This window comes from Salvelinus fontinalis, chromosome 12 (assembly GCF_029448725.1).
Source record: "Salvelinus fontinalis isolate EN_2023a chromosome 12, ASM2944872v1, whole genome shotgun sequence".
In the NCBI taxonomy this organism is placed as follows: Eukaryota; Metazoa; Chordata; class Actinopteri; order Salmoniformes; family Salmonidae; genus Salvelinus; species Salvelinus fontinalis.
The window spans coordinates 47,803,660-47,819,014 of record NC_074676.1 but is presented as its reverse complement, the minus strand read 5'-3'; the positions used below and the strand labels follow the sequence as shown (position 1 = coordinate 47,819,014).

The 15,355-nt window shown below is 42.8% G+C and overlaps 1 protein-coding gene across 1 annotated transcript in view; it reads right to left on the bottom strand.

Moving 5' to 3' along the window:
• The window catches only part of LOC129867521 (glutamate receptor ionotropic, NMDA 3B-like), a 113,553-nt gene extending 100,461 nt beyond the window's left edge, over positions 1-13,092 (bottom strand). Inside the window, exon 1 of the mRNA XM_055940972.1 lies at positions 12,251-13,092. Within this exon, the coding sequence (XP_055796947.1) occupies positions 12,251-12,703 (453 nt within the window). The 5' untranslated portion in view covers positions 12,704-13,092. The remainder of the gene's footprint in view (positions 1-12,250) is intronic.
• Positions 13,093-15,355: the final 2,263 nt, after the last annotated feature.

Below are 15,355 nucleotides of genomic sequence, written 5' to 3'. Positions count from 1 at the left end.
TTTATGAATAGTTATTTGGTCAGAATAGTTGGAGTGTCATAAAAATATCCGCACATTCTGGGAAAAAATGCTACGTTAGCACAATGCATAACCACTGATTTCAGCTCTAAATATGCACATTTTCGAACAAAACATAAGTGTATGTATAACCTGATGTTATAGGACTGTCACCTGATGAAGGTTTATGAAGGTTAGTGAAAATTTATATATTTTGCTGGTTTATTCCCTATCGCTAACGTGCCTATTGCTATCGCTAACGTGCCTTGATGAATGAATGCGGTAGTGTGGTAGGCTATTGTAGTAAGCTAATATAATGCTATATTGTGTTTTCGCTGTAAAACACTTAAAAAATCGAAAATATTGGCTGGATTCACAAGATGTTTGTCTTTAATTTGCTGTACACCATCGATTTTTCAGAAATGTTTTATGATGAGTATTTGGGTATTTGACGTTGGTGTCTGTAATTACTCTGGCTGCTTCGATCCTATTTCTGACGGTAGCTGTGATTGTAGCTGCAATGTAAAACTGATTTATACCTCAAATATGCACATTTTTCGAACAAACATAGATTTATTGTATAACATGTTATAAGACTGTCATCTGATGAAGTTGTTTCTTGGTTAGTTTGGTTGGTTCTTGGTTAGTTAGGTTGGCTTTGTGCATGCTACCTGTGCTGTGAAAAATGTCTGTCCTTTTTTGTATTTGGTGGTGAGCTAACATAAATATATGTGGTGTTTTCGCTGTAAAACATTTTAAAAATCGGACATGTTGGCTGGATTCACAAGATGTGTATCTTTCATTTGCTGTATTGGACTTGTTAATGTGTGAAAGTTAAATATTTCTAAAAAATATATTTTGAATTTCGCGCTCTGCCTTTTCAGTGGAATGTGGGAGGAGTTCCGCTAGCGGAACGCCAGAGCCAGACAGGTTAACAAACACGCCCCCATAAAGAAAATTTGAATTAAAAACAGGTTCAGCCCCTGGTTCAACCGTGATCTTACAGAGTTATTCCACCTCAAGAATTGCATTTGGCAAAAGGCTCGGCACACGCATACTCAGGCTGACTGGCTCTCGTACAGGCAAATGAGAATAAGTGCACTCAGGCTATCCAGAAGGCCAAAGTTAGTTACTTTAAGGAGCAGTTCACTCTTTGTGGGTCTAACCCCAAGAAGTTCTGGAAAACAGTTAAAGACCTGGAGAATAAACCCTTTTCCTCACAGCTTCCCATGACCCTTAATGTTGATGATGTGGTTGTTACTGACAAGAAGCACATGGCTGAGCTTTTTAATCACCACTTCGTTAAGTCAGGATTCCTATTTGACTCAGCCATGCCTCCTTGCCTGTCCAACATTTCCTCATCTCCCACCCCTTCTAATGCGACTAGACCTGATGCTCCTCCCTCTTTTTCCCTTGCCCCGCCTCAAAGTTTCTCCCTGCAGACGGTCACTGAGTCTGAGGTGCTAAAGGAGCTCCTTAAACTTGACCCCCAAAAAACATCTAGGTCAGATGGTTTAGAACCTTTCTTGTTTAAGGTTGCTGCCCCTATAATCACCAACCCTATCTCTGACCTTTTTAACCTGTTTCTTCTCTCTGGGGAGGTTCCCATTGCTTGGAAGGCAGCCACGGTTCGTCCTTTATTTAAAGGGGGAGATCAAGCTGATCCTAACTGTTATAGGCCTATTTCTATTTTGCCCTGTTTATCAAAAGTGTTGGAAAAACTTGTCAATAATCAACTGACTGGCTTTCTTGATGTCTATAGTATTCTCTCTGGTATGCAATCTGGTTTCCGCTCAGGTTATGGATGTGTCATTGCAACCTTAAAGATCCTCAATGATGTCACCATTACCCTTGAATCTAAGCAATGTTGTGCTGCTATTTTTAATAACTTAGCCAAAGCTTTTGATACGGTAGACCCTCCCATTCTTGTGGGCTGGCTAAGGGGTATTGGTGTCTCTGAGGGGTCTTTGGCCTGGCTTGCTAGCTACCTCTCTCAAAGAGTGCAGTGTATAAAGTCAGAAAATCTGCTGTCTCAGCCACTGCCTGTCACCAAGGGAGTACCCCAAACCTTGATCCTAGGCTCCACGCTCTTCTCAATTTACATCAGCAACATAGCTCAGGCAGTAGGAAGCTCTCTCATCCATTTATATGCAGATGATACGGTTTTATACTCAGCTGGCCCCTCCCTGTATTTTGTGTTAAACGCTCTACAACAAAGCTTTCTTTGTGTCCAACAAGCTTTCTCTGCCCTTAACCTTGTTCTGAACATCTCCAAAACAAAGGTCATGTGGTTTGGTAAGAAGAATGCCCCTCTCCCCACAGGTGTGATTACTACCTCTGATGGTTTAGAGCTTGAGGTAGTCAACTTATACAAGTATTTGGGAGTATGGCTAGACTGAACACTGATTTTCTCTCAGCACATATCAAAGCTGCAGGCTAAAGTTTAATCTAGACTTGGTTTCCTCTATCGTAATTGCTTCTCTTTCACCCCAGCTGCCAAACTAACCCTGATTCAGATGACCATCTACCCATGCTAGATTACGGAGACATAATTTATAGATCGGCAGGTAAGGGTGCTCTCGATCGGCTAGATGTTCTTTTCCATTCGGCCATCAGATTTTCCACCAATGCTCCTTATAGGACACATCACATCACTTCTGTAAACTGGTCATCTCTGTATAGCCGTCGCCAGACCTACTGGTTGATGCTTATTTATAAAACCCTCTTAGGCCTCACTCCTCCCTATTTGAGATATCTACTGCAGCCCTCATCCTCCACATACAACACTCGTTCTGCCAGTCACATTCTGTTAAAGGTCCCCAAAGCACACATATACCTGGGTCGCTCGTCTTTTCAGTTCGCTGCAGCGAGCAACTGGAAACGAGCCGCAACAAACACTCAAACTGGACAGTTTTATCTCAATTTCTTCTTTCAAAGACTCAATCATGGACAATTCTTACTGACAGTTGTGGCTGCTTTGAGTGATGTATTGTTGTCTCTACCTTCTTGCACTTTGTGCAGTTGTCTGTGCCCAATAATATTTGTACCATGTTTTGTGCTGCTACCATGTTGTGCTGCTGCCATGTTGTGTTGCTACAGTACCATGTTGTTGTCATGTTGTGTTGCTACCATGCTGTGTTGTCATGTGTTTTTGCCATGCTATGTTGTTGTCTTAGGTCTCTCTTTATGTAGTGTTGTGTTGTCTCTTGTAGTGATGTGTGTTTTGTTCAAATTTTTTATTTAATTTATTTTTATTTTTAATCCCAGCCCCCGTACCCGCAGGAGGCCTTTTGCTTTTAGGTAGGCCGTCATTGTAAATAAGAATTTGTAATGGGTTTTTTAAGGCTCGATGGTGCCTGGACAGCAGGACAGCAGCGGAGAATACCCTCTCCACACTTGCATAGCCACTGGGGATGCTAAACACCCTTCTGGTCATTCTTGCAAGGCTCTGCAGATGTGCAGAGTTTTTATTTATTTTTCTATAGGTACAGTAGGCCTAAAGGTTTTTAAGGCAAAATAACCTAATCAAAGTGGAAAGCTCCTTGAACGTGGGAATATACCAGACCTATTGGGCCAAAATCAATTAAGGCCTATTGTATAGATAATAGGTCAAAAATGAATGAAAGGTTTAAGAGATCAGATTTTTAGTTTATGAATACTTTGCTACAATGACACATTTAGTTATCTACCCACCTCGTTCCTTTCTTTTAACGTGTACGTAGTAAGTACACCATCATGTTTTCGGGATACGTGTCTTTTCAGATTCTACAATGATTATTTAGTTGTGGACACTACATCACCACACTCCCTCTCTTGGTCCTCATCTTTGTAAGTCACCTTGATTTTGCACTTGCGTGTTTTATCAGTTCCTTTATGAAAATATTCAGCGAACTCCATGACAGTAGCTAAAGCAAGGGGATAAAGCAGCACACAAGTAGGCTACAAATGCATGCTTGGCCGGGCATGTCCTGAGCTCGTGGAGTGAGTGCTACTGGAGCAAATTGGTGAGGGCGAGAAGGCCGACGCTCCAGCTTTTAGGAATCTTACTCCGCGCTCCAGTCAAATTGGGAACACTCTGCTCCTCGCTCCAGCTCCGCTCTTCACTCCAGCTCCGTTCCTCACTCCAGCTCCGCTCTTCACTCCAGCTCCGTTCCTCGCTCCAGCTCCGCTCTTCACTCCAGCTCCGTTCCTCGCTCCAGCTCCGTTCCTCGCTCCAGCTCCGTTCCTCGCTCCAGCTCCGCTCTTCGCTCCAGCTCCGTTCCTCGCTCCAGCTCCGTTCCTCGCTCCAGCTCCGTTCCTCGCTCCAGCTCCGCTCTTCGCTCCAGCTCCGTTCCTCGCTCCAGCTCCGTTCCTCGCTCCAGCTCCGTTCCTCGCTCCAGCTCCGTTCCTCGCTCCAACTCCGTTCCTCGCTCCAGCTCCGTTCCTCCCTCCAGCTCCGTTCCTCCCTCCAGCTCCGTTCCTCGCTCCAGCTCCGTTCCTCGCTCCAGCTCCGTTCCTCCCTCCAGCTCCGTTCCTCGCTCCAGCTCCGTTCCTCGCTCCAGCTCCGTTCCTCGCTCCAGCTCCGTTCCTCGCTCCAGCTCCGCTCTTCGCTCCAGCTCCGTTCCTCGCTCCAGCTCCGCTCTTCACTCCAGCTCCGCTCTTCACTCCAGCTCCGTTCCTCGCTCCAGCTCCGCTCTTCACTCCAGCTCCGTTCCTCGCTCCAGCTCCGCTCTTCACTCCAGCTCCGTTCCTCGCTCCAGCTCCGTTCCTCACTCCAGCTCCGTTCCTCGCTCCAGCTCCGTTCCTCGCTCCAGCTCCGCTCCTCACTCCAGCTCCGCTCTTCACTCCAGCTCCGTTCCTCGCTCCAGCTCCGTTCCTCACTCCAGCTCCGTTCCTCACTCCAGCTCCGTTCCTCACTCCAGCTCCGTTCCTCACTCCAGCTCCGTTCCTCGCTCCAGCTCCGCTCTTCACTCCAGCTCCGCTCTTCACTCCAGCTCCGCTCTTCACTCCAGCTCCGTTCCTCGCTCCAGCTCCGCTCTTCACTCCAGCTCCGTTCCTCGCTCCAGCTCCGTTCCTCACTCCAACTCCGTTCCTCACTCCAGCTCCGTTCCTCGCACCAGCTCCGCTCTTCACTCCAGCTCCGTTCCTCACTTCAGCTCCGTTCCAGCGCCGCTCCACTCACATACTCTGCCTGGAGGAAAGGGAAATGGAACTACTGTATATGTCAGCATATTCTGATTCCCATTTCTCATGTTTCCTAACACCAATCTGAGGTCTGTTAAAGCCTCTTAGTGTGAACAGCAATGCCTCTTATTGGTGAGGGAAATAGCAAACAGAAATAGGTCAAAGTTCAGATGCTGCCCAAATAGGAATGCGCCTCAAATGAATAGAAGAATCAGGGGTGTCAAACCAGGTCCCTTCTCTTTAATCACCTTTGCTAGACATTTGCGAACCAAATCCCCTTTGATGACTCATCTCCTCTAGTTCTGCTGTGGCAAAGTCTTGGGGAAGGGGGAGTTTTAATCGTCTTGCTCCCTGCCCTTTGTCCCTTGAGCGGTAAACTGGACCCGCGGTATGAAAGGAAGGCCTCTATCTGTGGTGCTCAGGAGTCTACTGACTCAGACCTTTTTCCTCTAATGCACTGGCCTGTTTTGACTTCGACCACTGCAGCAGAAGCCCAACTTCTGCTGCTGACAGCAAAGCCCGGATTGGGCGGTAAAGAAACACATTGACACAAAAGAGCTTTCACACCAGGGCTTTTCCCCTTATTTAACAAAGCAGTCAAGAATCTCACTAAAGGTAATCCCAATTAAATGTTACACTCAAGTAAGTTGCATAAGGAGGAAAGTTAACCTCTCTGAAAGTTGTGCCTTTGCCCTCTATCATTGGGATGGAGCAAGACATATATTTGAACCCTCAGGCAAAATCCATTTCTCTCCAATATGTGTTTCTCTGCAAACTCATCTGTAAACATTTCTCTGGGGCAGACAATTCATTAAGTGTAACGACCTACTGAGAAAATGCCTAGTGCTGAACCACTGAGAAATAAGATTCAATGAGATTCTAGAATTATGAAGCGAAGGGGGGCAAATTGCTGAATATTTCTGAGAATCAATCCACTTGGCCCAACCGCAACAGAAAAAAGCACCATGACAGTTAATGTCTCAGGAGTTCTCAAATGAGAACATGGCATGATTACTGTTAATGCTGTTTGCATTAGAGGTACATCACAGCTTGGTATTTTAATCTTGAAAAATGGGGCTCCTGAGTGGTGCAGCGGTCTAAGGCACTGCATCTCAGTGCTAGAGGCGTCTCTACAGACCCTGGTTCAATTTCAGACTGTATCACAACCGGCTGTGATTGGGAGTCCCATAGGGCGGCGCACAATTGGCCCAGCGTCGTTCGGGTTAGAGTTTGGCCGGGGTAGGCCGTCATTGTAAATAAGAATTTGTTCTTAACCGACTTGCCTAGTTAAATAAAAGCTCAATTAAAAAAATAAAAGGACTTGGTACCTACTGTGTGGGTATATTAGCTTAATCAGTGTGCAATATTAACAAATCATTTATAACCAACACATAAAACTGTCAACGTTAATTGCCTGTCACACTCACTATGACCATTTCCATTGAGCAAATAAATGTAGCTCTATAGTCAAGAGCAGCCACAATCATGTCTGCTTGCCATAATAAATTCCACAACTAATAAGACACAAACAACAGCAAATCTTCAAACAGATTACAGGGTTTTGATAGCGATTCACTTTCAAAGCTTTGAAATAGGCTGCGCCTCACATCTCAAGTGATGATCGGTTCATTTATAAGCACAACTCGCCCGGGAAAGCAAAGTATGACAACCTCTGTTTGTTTGCAAGACCTCACCATGCTTGTTAAAGCAAACATTTCACCAGAACAGCAGGGACCATCTTTCAGCTTAATCCACTCACAGAGCCCAAAGTTCTATCTCACTGTCTGATCTAAAGTAGACTCGGCTCTAGGCACTAATATGCATCTCAAAGGAGCTGGAAGCCAGCCAATCCCCCCTTTCTAATAAGACATTGTGTTCTACAAGCCCTCTCTATTACTCACTGTCATCAATTTTTTGTTACACAACATGCGCCACAGTGCAGACCAATGAGAGCTTTTAGACTGATTGGCAGACTGAAGAAGGCAAAGAAGAGGAACTTTTGTGTGTCTAAGATCCTCATCTCTGCTCTTCCCCATGCATGTAATGCCATTCCCACGTACCACCATCACACTTTTTACAGGATTGAAAGGCTCTTTGTGTCGCCTTTATATTGTGTGAAACGCAATGTATAAAATACTGAACATAGCATATGACCTACATAAAACTATGACATGTAGATTTTAATAAATTATATCCTGGCACAGCGATCATCCTATTTTTCAAAGTCGCTTTAGATGTAGAGTAAGACATTAAAGGCCATGTCATTAACCCATCAGTGTTTCCCAACTCCTCCAGTAGCCCTGGACAAGCACGTGTGATTCTATTTGTGTCTAAGTGTCTTTGTCCGGGGCGACAACACATTTAGTTTTTTGCCCTAGCACTTCCCAATATACATTACAACAAAATGTCTGGGCAAAACAACCTGGCTAAACAACGTTAGCTGACATGGTCTAGTTGATCTGTACATTTCTGAAAAGTTATAAATAGCTCTCTAAGGTTTGCAATGACTAACATGACAAGAGGAACTGATGATGCACTACCCAATTTTGAAATTTCACCTTGTGCCACTTTCAGGAGTAAATTGAAAGCTGGACTTCCTTTTTGGGGAAGGGGATGGCAATTTTGCTCTTTTGGATGGCAATTTATGAGAATTCAGAGTGGAAAAATGTAATTTCCCCTGCGTAAAACAATACATTAGCAGATTTCGGTATCGGTAAGTTTTATCCCCCCCAAAAATCGGAATTGGACCCCCAAAAAAACATATTGGTCGGGCTCTAGACATGACTCCTGCAATACTAAGTTCATGGCACATTTCTGAACACTGTCATGACACAGAGGGATTTACTGGGCAGTTGACTTGTTGGCTAACCATGAAGGTGCGGCTATTAATGCCCACTGCTGTGTGTCATGACATTGTAAAATTGTTGTCATGAATGATTCTGACAAGTTTCATGTCCTGCTGACCATAGCATTATGAGGCAGAATCAAGTGAATTGGTATTAAACACTCCAGGTGGGCGGACTGTGTGTTGTGTTCCGTCTCCCATCTCTTTCCCCATTCAGTCAAGTGATAATTTAACAGTCAGTTAAGGAACCCTCCAAAGCAATTTTAATGGGTAGACATTAAACAAGACAAATGTGTGCTCTTTTCCCTCCCTAGCCTAAGATTTAGTGTGTGATTTTTTCCCTTTTAATATGTTAGAGTACCTTCCTTGTGATATAAGCCGTCTGAAACTGGTAAGGCCTGTACAGCACATGAAGACACACTGACGTAGCAACTATGCACATGTCAGGACAGGAGCATCAACAGCTGAAAGAAAAGCTCACACAATCCCGTGGCCTGCCACCACATCAACTGACAAACACCAACTGACAGATCAAATCAAATTGTATTTGTCACATGCCCTTAGAAGCCCTTAACCAACCCTTAACAAAAGTGTTAAGTAAAAAATAGATAAGTAAAACATTTTAAATAAAAGTAACAAATAATTAAACAGCAGCAGTAAAATAACAATAGCGAGGCAATATACAGGGGATACCGGTACAGAGTCAGTGTGCGGGGGCACTGATTAGTCGAGGTAATTGAGGTAATATGTACACTAACGTTCAAAAGTTTGGGGTCACATAGAAATGTCCTTGTTTTTTGTCCATTAAAATAGCATCACATTGATCAGAAATACAGTGTAGACATTGCTAATGTTGTAAATTACCTCTGTCCAGTGTCTGTGTACTTTTGCCCACCTCAATCTTTTCTTTTATTGGCCAGTCTGATATATGGCTTTTTCTTTGCATCTCTGCCTAGAAGGCCAGCATCCCGGAGTCGCCTCTTCACTGTTGACGTTGAGACTGGTGTTTTGTGGGTACTATTTAATGAAGCTGCCAGTTGAGGACTTGTGAGCCGTCTATTTCTCAAACTAGACACTCTAATGTACTTGTCCTCTTGCTCAGTTGTGCACCGGGGCCTCCCACTCTTTCTATTCTGGTTAGAGACGGTTTGCGCTGTTCTGTGAAGGGAGTAGTACACAGCGTTGTACGAGATCTTCAGTTTCTTGGCAATTTCTCGCATGGAATAGCCTTAATTTCTCAGAACAACTACAGACTGACGAGTTTCAGAAAAAAGGTCTTTGTTTCTGGCCATTTTGAGCCTGTAATCGAACCTAACAAATGCTGATTCTCCAGATACTCAACTAGTCTAAAGAAGGCCAGTTTTATTGCTTCTTTAATCAGAACAACAGTTGTCAGCTGTGCTAACATAATTACAAAAGGGTTTTCTAATGATCAATTATCCTTTTAAAATTATAAACTTGGATTAGCTAACACAACGTGCCATCTTGGATCACAGGAGTGATGGTTGCTGATAATGGGCCTCTGTACGCCTATGTAGATATTCCATAAAAAATCTGCCGTTTCCAGCTACAATAGTCATTTACAACATTAAGAATGTCTACAGTGTATTTCTGATCAATTTGACGCTATTCTAACGGACAAAAAAATTGAATTTCTTTCAAAAACAAGGACATTTCTAAGTCACCCCAAACTTTTGAACGGTAGTGTACATGTAGGTAGAGTTAAAGTGACTATTCATAGATAATAAACAGCGAGTAGCAGCAGGGTAAAAGAGGGGTCTGTGTAGCCCTTTAATTAGCTGTTCAGGAGTCTTATGGCTTGGAGGTAGAAGCTGTTAAGAAGCCTTTTGGACCTAGACTTGGCTCTCCGGTACCGCTTGCCACGCGGTAGCAGAGAGAACAGTCTATGACTAGTGGGGGGTGGAGGCACAGACATACAGCTAAAGGTGTGCTTTTATCTAGAATCCTTAGTTGCTACATCCATTTTTGGACTTAAAATGAATCAAATACCCATTGAATCTTGAAGAATATAACTTAATATAAATGCCTCATGCGCTTAGTTCAACTGTCGTACCCCATCAGAACCCAAAATAAAAGCTTGTTTAACTCCAATGTTTGCAAATAATGTAAATGCAAATAATGTAAATGTAAACAAATACTATCTAGCCTAAAAACATGGTTAAAACTATAATTTTGATATCATTGATGGTCAGTCCTTGCATTCTTAGCTGTCTATGAATTTGATAGTGGTTACATTTCTTCAGGCCCGTCCCTCAGCTTTTTACCTAAACAGAGGCAGGTTAAACAGAGGCGGGTTTCAATTAAGGACTCTAGCTTAGTTGCTTTCATGGAGGAGACTTACTGCCCATTTGCGTAGACAGCTCTCCAGTTCTTTCATATTAGTGCCAATAAGGAAAAAAGGGAAGCACCCATTGACGAGAGAGAAACCGAGAGACAGAGAGAGACAATGAGAGGGTGACAGACCGACAGACAGAAAGAGACAGAGAACAACCATAAGAGAGCCACAGCTAGACTCCTGCTGGAACTGCCAGAGTGAGCTCTCTGAGAAATCATGCTATGGCAGGCTGCCTGGCTGACTGGCTGACTGACTGGCTGACTGGGGTGGCTCAGCTGGTGCTGTGGAACTGTCACCATTATTCAGGAGTATCATAAACCTGGTACAGGTGCATTAGATGCAGCATGACAGGCCTGCAGGGTCAGACAGAGACTGCCAGAGCCCAGCCAAACCCCATCGCATGTCATATGGTGCTGAACAAACTCTGAAAGACAGGGCAGAATGCAACATTAGCCATTGTTGTGATGTGATCTTGGTTTTGATGGCAAATTAATACCAAAGGAGACAAGAGTGCAAGTTTTCAATCAGTATAGGCATACTGTAACTGCACTTCCCAGTATTGTGTCTCAAACTCTAACCCCCTCCTCGCTTTCTCTCTCAGATGTGAGGGAAAGCTCCCCAAGAATTCCCGAGCTTGCAGTGATCAAAAGGAATCTTATCATTTGCAAGATGTATGTGCACATCGTCTCCCTTGCATGCCAAGGGAAATAGCAATACCAACTCCACTTACACTGTGAAATCATACATATTTTCAGAGACATTTTGAATGAAAGATGGTGAAAATCTCTCAAGTACACGGCCTTGTCCCTTATCAACAAGGCGAATGAACAATGTCATGGTCTCTCTGGAAGTTACCGATATGCAACATTTTGAGGGAAATCATTGCGGAGCTTTTTACCATAATGTGACAGTCACGTTGCTTCACATTGCTCCGAAGTCACTGACATTATATAATATACAGATGGAAGTGTGTGTAGGTAGGTAAAAAAAGTCATTGTCAAGTCATTGTGAAAATAAGAATTTGTTCTTAACTGACTTGTCTAGTTAAATAAAGGTAAAATAAAAATAAATTGTCATATGTAAAAATGTTGAAGGCTAATCTAGGTTTTAAAAGAAAACAAACAAATACTCTGCCTTCGGATGACCCCTCTTGTGTTGCAATAATATACTGATTAGCTGTAGCTCATTCCATGTCACCAAGAAGATTCATGTAGGGCGAATCAATAACCATTACTAGTGAGTCTGCGGTGGACAACAGCATTTCACACAGCACAATAAGCACATAATCACATTATGGCACAGATGCAAACATATACATTGGCAATGTATTCTGGTCACTTATAAATGAGAAACGAATGGCTTCAGGACGGAATGGAAAGTATAGCCTATGATGGAAATCATTTTTGGATTACAACCAGTGCGCTCTCGCACAGTGCTCTACCGCGACAGACCTTGTATGTGATCAGTTCAACAACTGCACCTACCTTTGAATAAAATCTTCCTTGAAAACGAAATGTCAGATTCAGAGGGAAAATGTCATATTATAAGGACCAAAACCCTGACACTGGGGGTAGAAATCGAAAAAGGCAAGTTGGAGAGACAAAAGAGTGGCTACTCGGCATAAGACTACTACTGCAACTGTATTCACGTGCTCTTTTCACAATACATATATCCACACATGTATTATATAAAGCCAGATCTCCAGAAAACCCTGTTAACTGCACATACTTCCCCTTGTTTTCGATTGGGGGGTGAAAGCTGCGCGACACTTTTTGCGCACAGTGGCACAAAATAAGGCACATATAGACATATAAATTGCCAAAGTTACCTGGCAACAAACACTGTATAGACAACTTAATCTGTGACATAACTGCATGTAAATGCGTTACCTGTGTTTTCAGAGGCTCTCCGTGTTCAATGATGCTTATAAAAGGTATTTCCAAAAATGAAGCCATAAATTCCACTTGTACGATCTCTTCCTGGGTCTGGGGGAAGGCGAGCACAGCGGAGACCCCCTGAACAACGATAGCCTGACAAACACACCTGAAAAGGGACTCGGGGTCTCCTTTTGCTGGCTCTTGGGGAACCACTTCCAGGCTCAGGTTGAAAGGTAGAAAGTTGTCCCCAGTTTGAGCGAGACCGGCGAGGGCGCGGTTCAGGGCAGCCTGCACCCTGGCCGTCTGGCGGGTGGGCAGAAGGGCACCAAGGCGCACGGTGTTTCCTATCTGCGCCAGAATGTGACACGGCTGGGGATGGAGGTGACACGGGTCGATGTAGAACTGTAGAATGACTTGGAATCCGAAGTAAAAGTATGCCAATAATCTTGAGAAGATTAAATTCATCCTGCTGCGCTCTCAAACAGAATGAGGTATTGTCAGAAGATAGCATTGCTTGCCTTATTTCCTTCTTCCCTTTTTCTTTGCTGTATGGTCCTTTATTCCTTTTGTTGACGATGATATGACCAGTGATCTACAGATGGAGTAACATTAAGAATGTGTGACTAGGAGAAGGGGGGGGGGGGGTGCACGATGGAAAGGCGGAGATACCACTGGACTGTCATCCTCGGAGAACACAAGCGGAACAGCAGTTGTGAGACCGGAGTATTGGAATGGTTATTGGCAACAAAAAAAGCTCCGCAAATGAAGACACCTACGTGTTGCCAACATGAAAACAATGCTAACATTTGTTTATTTCGAACTTGCACTTGTTTACTTACTAGCTTTAATAAAAAGTGAAACCACCTCATTAAATAACTCTCATTAATCAGATGTATAACAGCCTTTGTGAAAAAGATTTGGGGTGGCATTCATTTAATAAATCTCAACCTAAAACTGTTGCTCTAAATTCCAAATGTATTTACACAAATACATCCGGGCATCAAAGCTCTCGCTCAGGATCTATTTTTTAATGAATGTCCAAAAAGAGGTGTGACCCTCCTGAGAGTGAGCAAGTGATTGGACCAAAAAGCGGAATTGCGCAGGCGTCGGATGACTTGGCACGCGCAGATGACATGGATAAATAAATCTCCATGGTAAATCGGCTTTTAAACCCAGGATAAAATACAGTCTCAGCTGGAGAGAGGCCAAACTAACTTTGGGAAACTGCACTTAATCAACCTGAACAGTTCCTTTGAGTTGTTTTTATTTGTTACCGCCAAGTCATGAATTGAAGTCCATGGGTTATGAGTGTCTTGAAATAAAAGCACAATCTAAACGCATCCTATGGAACTGATATTGTTATAGCTATACATGCGTGTCAATGTGTGTGTAATTACATATAACACACCAGGTAGGCTATAACAGGTGCACTTACAATGTCATTTCAATTACGATTTGAAGTTGGACCTTTATAGTCAAAGTTCATGTTGAAATGCATTATGAAATAGACATACTCATTGTATTTCAGCAATAGACTTGATGCACATTATCTTAAAAGTCCTCCATCTTATGGAAATGGCGAAAAACATCTAGCAGCACTATTGGTCTATTATCTATGTGACTGTAATTTGGTTATGATAAGCAACACATATTTATGTGGATTGCTTTGTGAGGCGTTCTTGAACTGTTAATATCATGGTGCTCAAAACAACGATTTCTGGTACTGAATGAATGCAAAGACAAGGCGCTGTAAACAAACATTCCAGAAAATCAAATATTCAGACCATGTTAATTACTACCAGTCAATACCAGCACCAATTAAAAACCTTGTGTAGATAAACAGATAGGCCTACTGAATGAACTCTTTTGACCATTTTACTGATACTACCGTAACATTGTCAGTTGCTAAAAAAGAGGGTTGTTTGGTTTATATAGGCCTCCTGTGGGATTACTGGGAATAAAATACATTTAACAAAAACCTTCAAAACACTTATTTTTACAATTGTTTATTTTTCAGCATTATAATTTCCAAACACAATCAACCAAGACGTGTTAAAAAGTTCAGTCACTAACCACGTTTCCATCCAGTCATTTCATGCAGATTAATTATTTATCTGGCTGATGGAAACATTAAATGCCAGTAGAATTGTATAAATGCTGACAGACAATTTGTTTGTTTGACATAGTGAGATCTTTTATGGAAGTAAAATTAATTACGCGAGAAATTACGGTGGAAACGCCCTTATGTGCAAATATTGATATAGCCTAATAACCATCATATCGAAGTAAACTTGAGTCACGTCATGATATGTTGCCTGGTATATGGAGCCAGATAGCTGCCAAAAGGTTTAATGTACATATCGTTAGGATTGTAAGAAAATCCCTGCATAAAACATGAAACGTAAACGTGAAATTTTATCTGTGAACATACAAACACCATGTTACAATTACAGACTAACATTTTAGGCTTGAACAAATCTTGTTTTGCAATTCTGATGTACAATAATACAGATGAAACATGGCAGTTTCATCTCACCAACAAACAAAAAACGTATACCAAACGGCCTGTGAGGAGTGATACACCAACAAGCATAACACAGTATAAAAAAAATCGTAAGTCAGTGAAACTGGAAATAGGTATCCTGCACGTTTTCAAGTTAAAAGATGGCGTCAACAGATATGGCAGCTCTGCTTTTAGCTCCTAAGAATCGTTGCAGTATTTTGTTTTTGTGTGTATTATTTCTTACATTATTAGCCCACGATTTTTTTGTGATATTACATACAGCCGGAAATAACTTTTGGATATCAGAGTGGCGGTAACTCACCAGCATTACAACCAGGAATACGACTTTCCTGAATTGGATCCTTTGTTCATATCCCCAGGGCAATTTAACTTATTCCAGAGGCTGCTCCTAAACACCGCCGGCGGAGAAGAGGTATTCAGAGTGGACTTCTAGTCCGACTCAGGAGGCGTGCACACCATCCACCACTTCAGAGTATATTACTCGCTAATGTTCAGTCTCTGGATAATAAAGTAGACAAGCTCAGGCCAAGGATCTCCTTTCAGAGAACAATCAGGGATTGTAACATACTCTGTTTCACGTAAACATGGCTCTC